This window comes from Clavelina lepadiformis, chromosome 2 (genome assembly GCF_947623445.1).
Source record: "Clavelina lepadiformis chromosome 2, kaClaLepa1.1, whole genome shotgun sequence".
NCBI lineage: Eukaryota > Metazoa > Chordata > Ascidiacea > Aplousobranchia > Clavelinidae > Clavelina > Clavelina lepadiformis.
The window spans coordinates 9,904,064-9,921,945 of NC_135241.1; the positions used below are offsets into that span (position 1 = coordinate 9,904,064).

The 17,882-nt window shown below is 38.7% G+C and overlaps 1 protein-coding gene across 4 annotated transcripts in view; it reads left to right on the top strand.

Moving 5' to 3' along the window:
• The window catches only part of LOC143446127 (inositol hexakisphosphate and diphosphoinositol-pentakisphosphate kinase 2-like), a 65,692-nt gene extending 58,023 nt beyond the window's left edge, over positions 1 to 7,669 (top strand). For 2 of the 4 annotated variants that reach the window (XM_076945629.1, XM_076945631.1), the window contains 5 exons: positions 5,887 to 6,072; positions 6,437 to 6,536; positions 6,780 to 6,893; positions 6,987 to 7,090; positions 7,159 to 7,669. In XM_076945629.1, coding sequence (XP_076801744.1) covers positions 5,887 to 6,072; positions 6,437 to 6,536; positions 6,780 to 6,893; positions 6,987 to 7,090; positions 7,159 to 7,269 — 615 coding nt within the window. In that variant the 3' untranslated portion in view covers positions 7,270 to 7,669. Of the gene's footprint in view, positions 1 to 5,886; positions 6,073 to 6,436; positions 6,537 to 6,779; positions 6,894 to 6,986; positions 7,091 to 7,158 lie in introns of those variants that run through there. The other 2 variants (XM_076945630.1, XR_013113892.1) reach the window with 2 other exon arrangements.
• The last annotated feature ends 10,213 nt before the right edge of the window (positions 7,670 to 17,882 follow it).

The window sequence follows — 17,882 nt, forward strand, 5'->3', positions numbered from 1 at the left end:
CTAAATTTGCTGAAAAGAAATTTGTACCAACGACCTTATTATGGCTATGGTGATTAGCACCATGTCATTTCGTAGTTTTTTCAAATTTCTCTTTCTTTGTAAACTTTTGTATTTTAAGTTGATGGTATGAGTTCACATCATCATTACGTTTTCAGTTTTAGTTTGGGTTTTGTGGCCATTTAAGAGATTTTAATCATTGTTTTGGAAGGACCAGTTGCTAGGTCAAATGCTTATTGAAGAGAATATTCACTTTCTATTGAATTCAGATGACGTAGATTTCAAGAGACAGTACAAGGCTCTCATTGTCTCATAACAGTAAGCAATGATGATGATGTCTGTGCTTATTCTAATCATCAAGAATATATACTCAAGATTGCTCAACCCATGCACAGGGCCAAATTGTCATGACCTATGTACCGAAGATAAAATTTCTATTACACCAAAAACCCTTTGGTAGTTTGGAGAAAATTTACACTTTCCCACTTAACTTCAAAAAATATTACCCCCCTACTACTGGTAAACTCATCAATAAACAAGACAAGTATTATATGCTTTTTTTTGTCAAAAGCGTAGCGGGATGACAAATCAAGAAAGTTGTTACTAACACACGCCAATAAACAGGAAAACGTGAAAAAGCCGGAAATGCTTAAAACGTGCTCAAGAGGAATAACGTTAATATTTGCTGGTAACAACTAGCACGGCTACTAAACCTATGATTAGTTAAATCCATAAAGCATAAGTTGAAAAAGCGAAAATTTAGCAGACGAGCGGATGGTTTGTTCAAATAACTAATGAATGAAAATTGCTTCAATGCTGTACATCAGTGGATGATTGGAAAAGAAACCTCATCCCGGGAAAGAGCTCGGTTTCTGGTGGCCATAGTGCTAAGGAATGGCGAATTGTGGATTAGCCCGGGTTTGTACAGCTATAATGCACACCAATGATAATCTTCGGAAGATGTGATGACAATACTGCTCGTTGCAAGATGGTAACTTCTCTGGTACATCGACAATGATATACGGAAAAAGATGCTGTCCAATAGATGGTAGTGCTGAAAGGTAACCCCTCTTGGTCCAAAGCTGAAGAGTTGAGTGGTGCTGGTAGTGACTTTTCAATCCAGTAACTGGTTCCAGTCTTTTATTTTGAAAGTATGTAAAAGCGATCTGCAGTAATTGCTGTAAATGTCCAAAATTATTGTGTAACAAGTGTTGAAAATTAACAAGTTAATAAATAAACAGACTGAAGTATAATTTTCTTATCCGATTCGAAATTTCAAATATCGTTGTCTTATCATAGTGCTTTATCAAAAGGTACTTACTGTGTGCATGCTGGATGCTTACTGCATATGACTAGAGTTTGGCAACAACAAATTTGGATGCATGTGGTTGAGGAAAGCTTTAACTATTTTGAAGCTAAAAGAAAGATACAGCAAGTGGATGTGTTTTAAAAATGTATTGAAACCTTGTCAATATGATTACTGATCCAGTGTTACCAAATGTTGCCTACACTCAATAACAAAATGTGACCTAAAACCAGTAAACATCAATTAGTGAAATACAATTGAAAATATATGCATAATAGAGAAACGCAAGTGTATAGTGCAACAAAATATATGAAAGTGCTAGGTGCTGGAGTGCAGATTTACTCAGTGCGTAATTACAATTTTCACATAGTGTCATGCAAGCGTAACAAAATAACTTTTTATGAAAAATTGTCTTATTTCCCAAAAGTTTTAAATGAATGAATAAATTAAAGTGTTAAATGCATGAAAACCATTTCCGTATACATGCTATGTAAAATTTAAGCCCCTCCAGAATATTTTTGGCCCCCTGATGACCTAAGGTAGTTGCGGACCTGGTTAATAAGGTAGGGTTAGCATGAGTGATGGTCTTGTATGAGGAATATAGATCGCTTAAGTGCCGTAATAATGAAAGTAAAATAAGGATTGTTAAACTGTATAATTTATATAAAATAACGTAGTGCACTAGCAGCAGCATGCGGAGGAAAGAATGGTGACTGGGTGCTGAAAGGATCGGTTACTGTCACACGAACAAATTTAATTTAAGTAATCTAAGTAATAATAACGGCGTAATTGTGTGATCAGACATGTGAGTTGAGATTTTGGGCAGGTGTAAATTTGTAAATTCTCGTTCAGGATAAAAAATGTGGATTAAGGTATCAAGGTAGGCTATACGTCAGTGGTTCCCAAAGTTTTTCAGCTTGTGGCACACTTAGAAAATTATTAAACTCTCGCGGCACACTTACAAGAGAAAAAAAGTTGCTTTAAAAAACTTTATTTTCGCGTGTTAATCAGTTAATGCGATGGATGTGATTGTTCATACGAACATATATGACTGAAACGAGGTTGCATTGTTGACAAACATACATGCATTTTGTCTTCAATTCCAAGCAGTCTCTCTCATTTACAGCTTTTAATTTCAGTCAAAGCAGAAAAGCGATGTTCACATAGCCATGAAGATTCAAATTGAAATATAATTTTGATTGCTTTTGCACCGATCATGGAATAGAATTTGGAAGCAGACAGCCAAAACTCATCCAAGTTTTTTTGTGGAAACAGCGCTCCAAAAAACCGGTCGTTTCGTAAATCAATGAACTGTTCTTCTTCTGCAGAAAGATTACTTGATGAAGTGAATAAAAGCCAACAGATGAGATTTCCCAGTTCTGTCAGTAGATTTGTCAACTTGTAAAGACCATAGTACAGACAGCTCGTTGTCTGTAGCAACAAAGTGTTCGCCAACTTGATCCTTTAAATCTGAGGATAGCTCTTCTATCCTTCGGGAAATTGTACTACCTGACAACGGAACTCCTTCAAATTTTTCGGCCGCAGCAGTACCAAGCATTTCTTCAACAACAATGGCTAATGCTGGTCCACTTGCTGATTCTGCATCCGTCTGTGCTTTTTTACGTTTCACCAACAAGTGAGCCACTTTGTAACTTGCAACCAATCCATTTTCCGGCAGCTTGAGGTAGCTATTCATGACCTTTGCCTGCTTGTTTGTTTGGGACTTCAGGTTCGCAAAATATGCTTTTGGTTAATCCTTCAATGTTGGATGATTTTTCTGTTTGGGAAATCAGTTTTGGAATCGACAGTTTGGGAATCACTGCTATATGTGGATAGGGACAGAGGGCAGACAATAGCACAAAAACGTTATTGTGCTTAAAATACCGGCACATAAATACAAGCCACATTTTACTGTTCACCATATTCCTACAGCACACAGCTATATTTAATTCTGCAAATGCAGTAAGCAATGTATAACATAATTTAGTTTTAACTCATTAAGTGCTTTTGTAGCGGCCGGGATGGCATTTTTAATACCATCATATCAGTCTTGGAAAAGTGTTTTCCAGTTATTAATTGAAGTTTGTTTTATGATAACATTTCAATTGTTGTTTGATATTTGGAAACTTGCTCTGAATGACTTCGTGTGAAAACTTCGTTTAGTACGTTACCAGGTTGTTTCAAACGCGCCAGTTTTAACTGAATGTAATCCCCATTGCCAACGCATTGTTTTTCTCGTTCGCACGTTTTGAAATGTTCGTGTTTTTGTCGGATATTTCCGCTCACATCGCTTCACGTTTTATAAGCTCGAACTTCTACACGAGAAATCGCCCGACGGAGAGATACAGAGAGTTGTACGATCGTACTACCTTAGTCATGGTGATTGCAATTCAATAGACCTGTTTTAAGCAGTTATTTTACTGCGTTTTTGATTATGAGTAATATTAGGAACGTGTACAGTACCTACAATAAAAAACCTTTTCTGGTAAACTGTATCTGTTGTAACATAAAAGCTTTCGGCTGACAAGAGGTTGTAGAATTCTAACCGCACGCAACAATAGAGTCAGACAATTAATTCAGCAGGTAAATTAAGTCAAAATAACAAGTTAAGACAGATAAGCTGTGCATCTGCATTAATAACCTACGCACTTTCAGTAGGCAAACGCAGTTGGACTGATATCCACCATCACAGTCAGGTTGCGTTTTTGGAAAGAAAGACAAAGGTGTGCCAGCTCGCCCAAACATCTCCTAGAGCAGTGAGAGTGAACTTAAACTTTAAATCGATCAGCTTTTTGTAACAGTAATCCGCCACTGGATTCTCTTTTGCAGTATTCTTCGAGGACAGTGTAGTTCCTCAGAACAGCATTCATGGCTTGGTCCCGCGACAACCACCGCATTTCGTTCATAGGCCTGAATCACAGCAAATTCTCATCAAGAATCTTTTCTACGCATCTTCCCCTCTTTACAGTGGATCTAGAGAAAGTGGAATAAACTGTTCTAAGAAAAGTTTACCTCGTGACAACCATCACACACAGCTAATTTATTTTGTGCTGTAAATGCTGTCATAACATTTTTTTGATCTTGAATCGATTTCAACTTGCTCTTAAAAAATTCAACAGGCTTATTCACGCAGTTTGGATGATTTTTCTCTAAGTGTCGTTCCAATTTCTTCTTTTTCATTGATTCTGCCGAGATAACTTTCAGACATACCACACATTTTGGTTTCCCGTCTAGTTCTGTGTAACCAAGTTTTAAAAACGCTTCATTGTATGATCGTTTTGCCATTCGTAAACTTAAAAATTAACAAAAATATAGTTCACTCTGCGATACCTAATGCAAACAATAATTGTCAAAAGTTCTTATACGTACTATGAACATGCTACAAAGGTTTATAGCACGCTGCTGAAGCTAGCAAGCCAAAATTGCATGCAACTTGGCTATCAAACTATCTTCCCAATGAGTCTACCTTCATGAAATAAGTCTGCGGTCTTCAGTGTTCACACGACGTGCTCAAAACTTTTTCACTGTGGGAGGTCTTTGTACGAAAAAATGCAACTGATGTGAAATTACTGAACTGTCACGCAGAACAGTTTTCTGATGTCTCAACATGAAACGCTTCATGACTTGGAGTTTTTATTTTCAAGTTTTGTGATCTCTTCAAATTTTCAATTTTTTATTGTAATTTTTGGCCCAAGATACAATTGCTCTGTAACAGTTTTGAATAAATACCTATAGCACCAGGCCTTAAGGCTTTTGTCTCGTGTTTGTGTAGCAAAATCGCCTTGCATACATGTGTTTTTATTCTTTATGTAATTTTTTAGAAATAGATTCTGGAAACAACATTTTCCGTTATTATTTCATTATGACAAAGCCAACAACAACAGCAACTAAAATTAGATTTAACTCCATTCTATTGATTCAAAAAAATATAGTGGGAGCAAAGGCATTAAAAAAGCAAAACTAGTCAAAAAATTCCAATAAATTAATCTCATAAAGTCATAACCAAAGTTTGAACTTTCTGAATGCTCATTTTTATTGATTTAGATTTTAGACCATACTAAATCACAAAATAATAGTTTTAACCCATGGACAAATTTTGTGTTACATGGTGAATAATTAGTAGTCAATTTGGGATAGTACTATTCAGCTAGAAGACCCATAAAAACATGTCGGCCAGCCGCACTTTGCCCACCTTTGCCATAGAGTATAGAGTCTATACTCTATGGCAAAGGATATATATGGAATTTTACGATTCGACTAGAAGAGCCACAAAAAACATGCCGGTGAGCCGCATGTGGCTCGCGAGCCGCAGTTTGCCCACCACTGCACTATACTGTCAAATTAAGTATTCCTGTGAGAAAACATTACTTAAACAAGAGCTGGCTTAGATAACAATCTCATGTATGTCGGCAAAGGGGTAAATATATTGAGAGCCTGGGACATTTATGCTTGATAACTTTATATAAGACAGCTCTAACATTCAAGTGTTGCTTTGTTATTTCCAGTTTAAGAATTCCAATTATTTCTTTGACATGTTTACTATGCATTATTTTAACCTTACTTTGTTGTGTTGATGTAATTAGCGTTCTCATGCTACATTTTATAATGATTCTGATGAAGAAGATATTGTGGTTGAAGACGATAAGGAATCAGTCGATGACGATGTTGATAACTTATTCAGTGGAGCATCAGATGCAGTAAAAGCTTTTCTTAAAAAGAGTAAACCACATCGTTCAGCTCCTCCTCCTGCTATTCATATCAGAAATCAAGTAAATTGTTTAAATAAGCTTTGTCTTAATAATGACTGCAATTGAATCAAAAGATAACTGAGAATTTAAGGGTGTTCTGATGCATTTACAAGTTTGATTTTTACATGCTGTTGCTGTGCTTGAAGTGCGTGGCGCCGGGGCACTTTTGGCACGAGGTCCAATTTTTAAGAATTGTTGAATTCACCTGTAATCGGCCCTGATTTTGCAAATTATATACATGTTTTCGGTGTTATCTCATTTCTAGAATAGTTTCACCTTAACTGCATTAAAGTTTTGAGTGGTACTACATAATTGACGGTATAATAAAAATATGCGTTATTTTCATGTGCATTTTCTTTACTGGCTTATATTTCTGTTTTTGTAGAACACACATAGAAAGTTTAGTGCTCGGGCAGTGCATGTATCAAACTTTCAGGATGAAACATATGGATCCCGTCGACCATATGAGCTGCAAGGTGGTTTAGGTGGGTGTTGAAATTTGTTTGTTAGATTTTTATGCAATCTTGTGAACTTTTAATGTCGGTAAATTTACCAGGCTGGACTTTGACCCTTTTTTTATTTGATTAACTAGTGTCATAACGCTTGTTTACTTGACTAGTGTAAAATCATTCATGTCATAAAAAGTTCTTTTTATTGTAATTTTTATAATAGCTGCTTGTGCGTGGTTTAATACCTTCTTAGTTTTATATTCTCTATGCTACGAACAGGTTCACAAAGCAGTCTTTTCAGTAATCGTGTGCTGGCTGGGACATCTGCATCGGTACCAGCACTGAGAACAGAGAGGATTTTTGAAAATGTTTCTTCTGTTGATCAAAATGACGGTAAAATTCTTAGTTCATTCATTCAATTCATTTTCTTAGTTCAAAGAAAAAGTTTATGCCGTTGTCAGTTACAGGTACTCTTGTTTTCTACAGAGTATGGACAGTACTTAGTTGCACCTCCGATTCGACCGTTAGAGACATTGCACAATTGTCTTTCTTTGAAGCAGATGAATGATTTTCTTGATAAGTTTGTGAAAGTGAGTCTGATCTCTTAATATTAATAAATATACATTATGTCTTGATATACTAAATTTGGCTTTTGCAGGCCGACGATTCAGTAAATCTGTTGAATAACAGCTCGGCTGCAGCAGTTCAAAGTGACCATCTGTTCAACTCATTTGTTCCAATTAAAGTTCAACCCAATGAATATAATTGAAGCTATAATATTTATATTTCCGCGGTGTACTTATTGTTTCCCTTTTTTTCAAATGGCTTTTGCCAAAGTTAATTTGCTAATCAATAATATATTATTAAATTGAATGGAAATAAACCATACGTTAAAACTCTCTGTTGTTTCCTTTGATTTTACTGTGGCCTGTGGAGGATATGATATGACAAGAAGGCCTTCGAAACATTGGATAGCAAATATTTGTAACAAAGTTTTTTTTCTAATTACGTTATTGAATCCGTGTAATTTTATTTACTTTTGCTACTACTCCACATATACTGTACAGGATGTCGTCTCTTTATCCATTGTAATGCAAAACACCTTTGTTTTCATACATTGATTGAAGTAATACCACTTTTGCGTTGAAATACAAAGACATTGCATTGTTTCTGTTCAAAACGACAATCATAAAGTTTCGTTATATGTTAATACTCCATTTATTAAAAATTATTTTCTCCCTTTCACAGTTTTTAAACGCAAAACTTCTTTCTTAATTTCTCTTGTCAAATATTAAAGTAAATTTTCCAAATTAATTCCTTTGAAAAACAACTGCAAGAAATAACTCGAACTATTTGGTGTATTCTCAGAAAGTGCTGTTCATTAAACAAGTTCTCTAAACGTTTAAAAGGGTTCAACAAGTGTAAAATTGGTAAACAATCAAATAATTGACTAACAAGTAACAACTGCATAACAATTTAGTAACAACTTAAAAACAGTTACATACCTACCGAGAAACAACTGGTGAACTATTTGATGTATTCTGTGCAATTCACGTTCATGAAAGAAGTTAAAGCGTCTCTAAACGTTTCAAAGGGATCAACAGGTAAGAAAAAAGTGTACAACTGGCAAAAAAATCAAAGAATTAACTTATGACGCTTTGAGTTTGTTGCCTAGTCGTATTGACGTCACTAATGACTTGTTACGACTTAAGCAATATCCACCAAACGTCACAATAGATAGCTGTCGTGGATTTAGCTATCTTCTTTGTCGGCGGATGAGTCTCTCTCTTCTAACCATGAAAGTCGATTGTTTCGTTTGTATCAATATGTAAATGTAATTTAGCGCACACTTACTTATTGATTTAATTGCCCGCAAGGAAATGAACACCACAGCAGCAAACAGAATACACTTTTATTTACAACTTCCAGTCGCACGATATTATAATCGTGGTAATGACGTTTGCTTTGAATGCATTTTGTTTTATGGTATAAAATTAACTTTTCATTTCTCCTCTCTCTCTCTCTCTCTCTCTCTCTGCTTAAAAATGGAATTCATCGTTTATTTATATGATGACGTAACTTCTTTGTGATGCATAAATTCTTCTTCTGTTCATTGTGTTGTTGACTTCGAAAAGTTGCACCATCTTGGCTAATTTTGGCCTCTCAATTCCCATGTGTGTGTTTTCTAATTTTTATACCAGTTCAATTGAGGTAAGGTCTTTAATCCATTTCTGATCACGAGGTTTTCGCATGATCGTTTCCGATGTATATGTTTTCCACACGTAGGCTTCTGTCGTAACATAAAATCACGTGGTTGCGGTTCGGTTGTCACATAATTCTCCACCCGAGACCGGAACGTAACGTAGGAACGTTTTTGCAGAAGGAGCGGGCGACCTAAGGAAAAGGTCGGAAGAAACAATGCATGGCACAAGAGAAGAGGCGTCGCTCTGGAATCATGATTCCTTCACGACGTAGGCGAACATTTAAGATACAATGTCTGAAACTCAAAAGCATATCGATTAGTAATATACTAATATCACAAACACAAGTGCAGAGGTCTTGCACTGTTTGTCAGTCTTAACTTATGATATTCGGATTTAATTTACCTGCCGAATTAATGATCTGACTCCGTGGTTGCGTGCGGTTAGAATTCTCTAACCTAACGTTTTACTAGCCGAAAGCTCTTACGATATTACAGATACAGTTTATCAGAAACGGTCCTTTATTGTAGGAACTGTACAGGTTCCGAATATGACACAATCACAAACTTAGCATTCACCATTTAAAACAAGTCTAACAGATTACAATTAACACGACTAACGTAATACGTTCGTACGATTCCATATCTCTGTCTGCGCGGTTACTCGCGTATCAGCTCGAGTTTATAAAGCGGAGCGATGAGAGCGGAAATATTCAACACAATATACACACATATTTCAGAATGCGCGAATGATAAAATAAGCGTTGGGCAATGGGGATTATTTACAGTTAAAACTCAGATGTTATGAAATCACCTGGTAACGTACTAAACGGCGCTTTCACATAAAGTTATTTAGAGAAAGTTTCCAAATATTAAGCGTCAATTGCAGTTTCATCAACAAACAACATTTCAATAAACAACTGGCGAATACTTTCCCACGAATGATATATTGGTATTGAAAGTGGCTCCCAGGCCACTACATTCCTCCCCCGCTACGGAAGGGAAAAAAATTGACAATTAAAATGTAACATTCTGATTACAACAGTGAGCATGCAATACGACGGAAAATCGGTAACGATACAAGCACAAGACAAAACGACGCAGCAAAGAGAAGGTTATTACGCATGCACTAAGCGAGAGATATACTAAAAAATGTCGGCGCCGACAACTACAAAGGGAAATGGTAAAAGGTTACATGCATAAGACATTAGCGCCACCGAAAAACACGTTGATACAAAAAATGAAACTCAAAGTGTGTGTGCGTCCGCGAACTCATCACGGGACGACGCAGCGGGCGGCGCGTCATCAGAAGATCCAGAAGAAGACGGTTGGTCACGAGATCGTCGAAGCAAAGGCGACGGTTGAGTTTGTTGCGGACGTGCATCTCGTGCTTGCTGTTGGTGGCGCCCAGCGCGAATACGGGATACAAGAGATCTGGCATACCGCAAATGCTGCGGAGATGGTCGGATAAACCCGATGGTATGGAAGAAGGCCCACATCATGGCAAGCAATTGCAGGATGAAGACAAGAGCTGAGAGAAATGGATTCGTAATCTGCGACAATGCAAGCAGTAACGTTTGTTTCGCGGCGTGCGCGAATGTGTCTACGACGTAGGAGCCGTTGATCACAGTTTCATCAGTTGTAGTAAGACTTGTTATGACATGTCGCATTTTCTCCTTAAGCAGGTTGGCTTCAGACATAGAGCTGAGCAGCGATTGAAGGTCAGTGAACGAGTCGGAGTCAGGTAGCTCGTTGAGAATCTTCTCGTAGTCGGGAGCATTGTAGTTGATGTGTATAGTCGACAAAGATAAGTTGAGTTGGTGCACCTGCACATGTTCGTGCGATAAAATGTAATTGTGATAAAGGACAGTGTGTCCCAGAACTCGAAAGACAAAACTTCTCGCTGGTCGATACGATTCCAGCAGATGTACTCACGGTAGGACAATGTTGTCTGAAATGAGTTGGCCGTATTGACTGTGGCCGTTTTGATCGCGATATTGGATGAGAGGGCGTTGGCTAAACGCGTTGCGGTACGCAAGTGACGGTAAGACGGTACCGTTGATAGAGTGACATGTTGCTCTGGACATAAAATCTCCAAGGCTGGAAGCCATGGTTTGATGTCCAAGAGTAGTAGTGAGTATCTCAGTAGGGAAGATCTTCCCAACTGCTTTGTAGAGTGTGCCAATCAGCTTCGTGAGTTGACAATGTAGGAACTTGTTCTCTTCGTTGAAAGTAGTGAGAACTTCGGAAATGTAAGCGAAACATGTAAGCAGCAAACAAATGAACATGTTGTGTTTGTAATCAGAGAAACGTTTCGGTGGAAGGATTTTGCAACCAGTCCAAGAAGTCCTGAATGTGGCAGAAGAGGTTGTAGCGTCGTCATCATCGCCGTCTTCGTCAACTCCGTCTGAAACTGAACTACTTTGAGCTGGAGCCATTGCTGTCGTTGTTGTTAAATCAACTTGTTTACAAGAATAAAGTTAGCAGTACCAGCCTCATTGAAACACGTCGGGTGTTCACCAAAATGCAGAGGTCTTGCACTGTTTGTCAGTCTTTACTTATGATATTCGGACTTAATTTACCTGCCGAATTAATGATCTGACTCCGTGGTTGCATGCGGTTAGAATTCTCTAACCTAACGTTTTACTAGCCGAAAGCTCTTACGATATTACAGATACAGTTTATCAGAAACGGTCCTTTATTGTAGGAACTGTACAGGTTCCGAATATGACACAATCACAAACTTAGCATTCACCATTTAAAACAAGTCTAACAGATTACAATTAACACGACTAACGTAATACGTTCGTACGATTCCATATCTCTGTCTGCGCGGTTACTCGCGTATCAGCTCGAGTTTATAAAGCGGAGCGATGAGAGCGGAAATATTCAATACAATATACACACATATTTCAGAATGCGCGAACGATAAAATAAGCGTTGGGCAATGGGGATTATTTACAGTTAAAACTCAGATGTTATGAAATCACCTGGTAACGTACTAAACGGCGCTTTCACATAAAGTTATTTAGAGAAAGTTTCCAAATATTAAGCGTCAATTGCAGTTTCATCAACAAACAACATTTCAATAAACAACTGGCGAATACTTTCCCACGAATGATATATTGGTATTGAAAGTGGCTCCCAGGCCACTACACAAGCATATAATTACAAGTATAATATATAAGTAGATTATGCTCAAAGTAATAACACATGGCATGATATATTTGTAGAGTAACATGAGCTGAGATGACATGGTTCCAGGTCGTTTCAACCCCCGGACGATTCAACCCCGGACAATTCAACCCACGGACGATTCAACCCAGGACGATTCAACCTAGGACGATTCAACCCACGGACGATTCAACCCACGGACGATTCAACCCGCGGACGATTCAACCCACGGACCTTTCAACCCACGGATGATTCAACCCGTGGACGATCCAACCCGCGGACGATTCAACCCACGGACCTTTCAACCCACGGACGATTCAACCCAGGACGATTCAACCCACGGACGATTCAACCCGCGGACGATTCAACGCAGGACGATTCAACCCAGGACGATTCAACCCGCGGACGATTCAACCCGCGGACGATTCAACCCAGGACGATTCAACCCAGGCCGATTCAACCCAGGACGATTCAACCCAGGACGATTCAACCCGCGGACGATTCAACCCAGGACGATTCAACCCAGGACGATTCAACCCGCGGACGATTTAACCCGAGAACGATTCAACCCACGGACGATTCAACCCACGGACCTTTCACGTACTATTGGCTTAGGTTATCACCAAGTTACTTTGTAGCCAATATTATGAAAGCTAAATAAAGCTAATATGTAGGCCTAAGCTAATATAAAGCTTTTTGTGTTTCCTTTTTTTTCTTTTACCACTTCTTGTTAGCATTGGTTGTACATCAAAACACTTATTGTTTTCTGCTTTCCAGCAAAACCTTGATTATTGTTGTTTTGCCCTGTACTTTGCGTACATTTCTGTCTACGCCTGCTATTATTTTTTGTATTGACCCGTGTAGATCGGTTATTATATAAAATGTTCTCCTTTTAGCATTAAGTTAACATTTTTGAAGTTTTTGAAAAGACAAAATGCATGATTTAGTTAGCTTTCGACCCACGTACGTAAATTTGTGTATTTATTTTTTTGCATGTACACAAATTACAGATATTTTTATAGACACCTGTTTATACATCGATTGATTAGAAAGAAAATTGTTTTATTTACAGGCAAGCTTAAGAACATGAACCTGAGCACAAACACAGCACGTATAAAACACAAGACTGAAAAGGGTTAATTAATACAAACGGAAGTAGAACAAAGTTACAAACGTTAATTAATTAGCACATATGAGCGATTGCACGCAGATACATCAATTTATCTGGCTCATTTGCATAAGTGCAAACCTTTGCCGAAAGTCTGTGAGCCAAGTGCGTGTAATATTTGCTTCGTGGTCGGTCCAAATTAACAACTGCTGCGTTTTGAGCACCGAGCCGTTGTATCGCGATATCGCGTTTTATTATACCGTCCATAAATGACCAAATGTTCGGATGAGAACACAGAAATAGTGATTTGAGGGCATTGTGAAACCCTTCTGTGCAATTTGTTGTTTTGGGCTCGCAAAGTACCGCGTCGTCGTAATGATTCCACAACGAAGGGGGAAATCTAGCCTGTCGTTGATGGCGTCCTGTTCTTGGACCACGGATATAATTGCTTTCAAAGTAAACTAAAAGATCGTTGCAGGCTACCTCGTCTGGAAATGTGTTGGCAAGTTGTTCAAAAATACTCTCCAGGTCAGCGACTGCAACAAAAGACAATGCAGACAGCGACTTCACTAACATTTGGAAGATGCCGTCGGTTTCATACCTGGTTCTCAGACCGAGTTCGTTTACTTTTCTTAAAACGGACTGAGCCAAATGAAAATAGCAACCGGAAACGGTTGCTGAAAGATATTCAGACCTAAATGCATTTATAGCAGCGATTTCAAAATCCAAAAGAATTTTATAGGGCTGTGCCAGGACGTATACATTGGACGTATAATCCTGAGGGCTTGCAACATCGGGTATACGTTTCTTGAGACTTGTTGGGCAAGAGAAAGTAAACTATAGGTCGATAACTGTGTCCAACCTTGCAGTGAATTGTGTACAGCTGGAAGAAGATGCCAGGAACGACGTCGAAAGTTCCGTCTGCGATTGTGACATAATAGATGAAAGAAATTGTCGACAACTTAGATCTACCAATGCCACCTAGAGAAGTAATAACTTGTGTATTGTAAAGCTCAAACGGCTATGATTGTTATTGCATTTTAAAATCAAAAATCTTGCATGTTGCTAACTGAAAAACGCTATACTGATAGTCTCTACACTGTCTACAGCAGTGGTTCCCAAAGTGGGCGCCAGCGCCCCCCTGTGGGCGTTGGCGCCTCTCAAGGGGGCGCTGGCTACTAAATGGACGATTGGGGGGCGCTAATAATAAAGTGGGCAGTAACAAGAACAGTGCCGAAGTAAACATTTGCGCTGTTTATATAATAGATTTATGCTTCGATTTACTTATTTTACTTTCCTGTGTTCGGTTTCATAGTCTGAGAATTTTCGATTAATCCTAAAATAAAATACATTTATTGGTCTCACTATTCTTATTGTTATGTTAATAGACGAATTCCAACAGTATTGCGTCATAATAATCTTGCGTTTTTTCTCAAGTTGCATATGCGAAAGGGTATTTAAGCCACGAGGAAGCTAGTGTGATTGTGAATAGCAATATTCTTAGATTTTAGTTAGTGAGCCGGTACCTAGGTATAGTTATTTTATTCAGTCATTAGAGTGCTAAATAATGAGTTCAGTCAAACGAAAATGCAGGCAATACAGTTCAAGTTATCTCCAGTATGGATTAATTCCAGCCCCAAATTCCGAATGACAGCCAATGTGTTTGCTGTGCTCTAAAGTGTTTTCTAATGAATCGATGAAGCTGTCCAGACTTTCCGAGCATTTAACGAAAATTCACCCAGATTAAGTAGCCAAGAGTGCAACATTTTTTCAAATGGTCCGGGACAATTTCAAAAAACGGAAAACTGTTGGAACGATGTTTTCAAACCTTTCCCATACAAGTAATGATGGATAATGTGCGTCTTACAATTTGTCTTTGATGCTTGCAAGATGAGGCAAGCCGCACACGATCGGCGAAGAATTGATCTTGCCATCAGTGAAGGAAGTTTTAGACACCGTTTTGCATCACAAGGCCTCTTCTACAGTTATTAAATCTATTCCTCTGAGTAACAATACTATTCAGAGACGGGTGGATGAGATGGCCACCTATATAGAAGATAGCTTATGCAGCATCATCAGGAATACAGAATTGAGTTTACAACTGGATGAGTCAACTTTGCCAGGAAATGAGTCTCTCTATTACTTGGGTATTTTCGTTTTGTGAATGATGGAGTTTTACATGAAGAGTTGGCAATAGCTTTAGCACTGGAATCAGATACTCGGGGTGAGACAGTATTTCAAGAAGTTAAAACATATTTCAAAAAAAAAACAAATTCCACTTACCAATATCATAGTGTGTGCAACTGACGGCGCCCCATCTATGATGGGCCGTTACCGTGGCTTCATGGCATTCCTAAAAGCAGCGAATCCAAACGTGCTTACAATTCATTGTGTGATTCATCCGCAGCATTTGGTGGCCAAGAATATCAGTGGTCGTCTTAACGTCTCATTGAAGACTGTCATTAAGGCAGTAAATAAGTTTAAAGGTCATGGACTTAACACACGCTTGTTTAAGCAATTGTGTAAAGAGAACGACGAGGCCCTTGAGCGCTTACTTCTACACACGGAAGTAAGATGGCTCTCCAAAGAAAACTGCCTTGCACGATTGTACACACTGATAGATACTGTTGTGGAATTCTTGGAAAGCTGTCACCCTGGCCTTGCCAAAGAAATTATTGCTATGAAATGATATCGCATACTTGTCAGATATATTTTCCAAATTTAACGAATTAAACCTATTCTTTCAGGGTAACGAGGTAAATCTAATCAAGGTAAAATCAGCACTGTGTTGATTCAAAAATAAGCTTGCGTTGTATGGACGAAATTTAGCTAGACGCAATTCTTCCAGTTTTCCAGCTTGCAACAATTTGCTATCAGCGACAAAGGTATTTCTAATGTTGATGTTGAGACATACAGCAAGTATATTCAGGAATTGCATGAAGACATGGAAGTTCGGTTTCAGGATGTAATACAATTGGAGATTCCTGACTGGATAATCGACCTATTCATTGATATTTCCGAGCAAGGGATTCTTGCAAAATGATTTTGAACTCAAACCAAAGTTCCGTATCAATAGTGGATGATGTAATAATCCCTGCTATCTAGTTTTGATGGCTGGAGCTAGGCTTGTAAACGTTCAATTTATTTGCTTATCGATGTAGTTAAAGAAAAGTTACACAAAGATTACACAGTTCGAAAGAGGAATGTCCTGCCGTGTCAGAAATGTTTTAGTTGTCAAAATTGACCCATCGTACGTCGAGTAATTGTAAAAATTTCAGGCTAATTTTAGTGCTGGTTTTGCAAGCGTGCATGTGCTTTTTTCTTGCTTCTCGAATGGATAGTAAATTTGTTGTTACTTTTTTGTTAAATGGGCGTTTGATAGTCAGTAAATTGTCCAGGGGGGCGTTATCGGAAAAAAGTTTGGGAAACACTGGTCTACAGCAACTTTCTAATCTAAAGCTGCATTTAAAATTGACAAAACGCTTTTCTAGTGTTGACTTTTTTCGTTTCTGCGTATTAAGATTGTCAACTTGCAGTTTCAAATGCAATGCCTTCACATCGTGACGTCACCAGACGCGCTGAAAGGCCTTCCCTCTCTTGGTGGCTTTGGTTCTAAGTAGGCCTCTAATTTGGGGCACTGGAATTGTTTGCGGTACAAAAAAAGAGAAAAACGGAAGAATAATATTACAAAATGGTTACAAAATTACAAGTTTAATAGATTTTGACCTAAAAGAAACAATTTGACCATATTTTGACCTAACGTAACATTTTGACTTTATATTGGCCTAATAACTTCTATACTACACGTCGTTATAGTGGTGAAGGCGGCATCCGTGCCTGATAACGAACTGCGTAGACGTTTTTGTAAATGGGTTAAATCGCCCGTGGGTTGAATCGTCCTGGGTTGAATCGTCCGTGGGTTGAATCGTCCGTGGGTTGAAAGGTCCGTGGGTTGAAAGGTCCGTGGGTTGAATCGTCCTGGGTTGAATTGTCCGTGGGTTGAAAGGTCCGTGGGTTGAATCTTCCGGGGTTGTATCGTCCTGGGTTGAATCGTCCGTGAGTTGAAAGGTCCGTGGGTTAAATGGTCCGTGGGTTGAATCGTCCGGAGTTGAATGGTCCGTGGGTTGAATCGTCCGGAGTTGAAAAGTCAGTGGGTTGAATCGTCCGCGGGTTGAATCGTCCACGGGTTGAATGGTCCGCGGGTTGAATCGTCCGCGGGTTGAACCGTCCGTGGGTTGAATCGTCCTGGGTTGAATGGTCCTGGGTTGAATCGTCCGGGGGTTGAATCGTCCGACCACCGTCAGCGTGTAGTTATCGTATACATAGAAATTTCCATCAATAACAAAAGTAACTGTTTTTCCAGGAATGTAGTTTTCAACAAAACGCGCATCTTTGTGTACAAATCCAAATTTGTCAAGCTGTCCGATATACGAGGCATGGTTGATGTTAAAAGCCACGAGAGGTTGACTAGAATATGTTCCCTATTATCATAGATCATGTAGAACAGTTACGTTATCTGGAGTGGTTGCTAATTCCACAATTAGGTCACCTACGGTTATTGCACATGCTGGACGTCCAAGTAGATGGCTGAGGACTTCACTAGGGAACAAAGGGCCTATGACGTAGAAAATGTCAGCCAGAAATGATTGGATTTGGCATTCAAGTAATGGATATCACTCGTCAAATGATGAATTGCTTCTTTAATAAGATCTGTTGCTTCATTCAACAAATAAGCTTCTGCAGCGTACATAGAAAAACTATGTAAAGGAATTGCAATTTTTTTGAAGTATCCCAGCAACTTGCAATGTGTTGATGCGATTGCAATTGAAGGGGACAAGTATAAGTCCGCCAGGTGTGCATGTTGCTGTGTCATGGAGGCAAGTCCTTACCGGTATAGGAC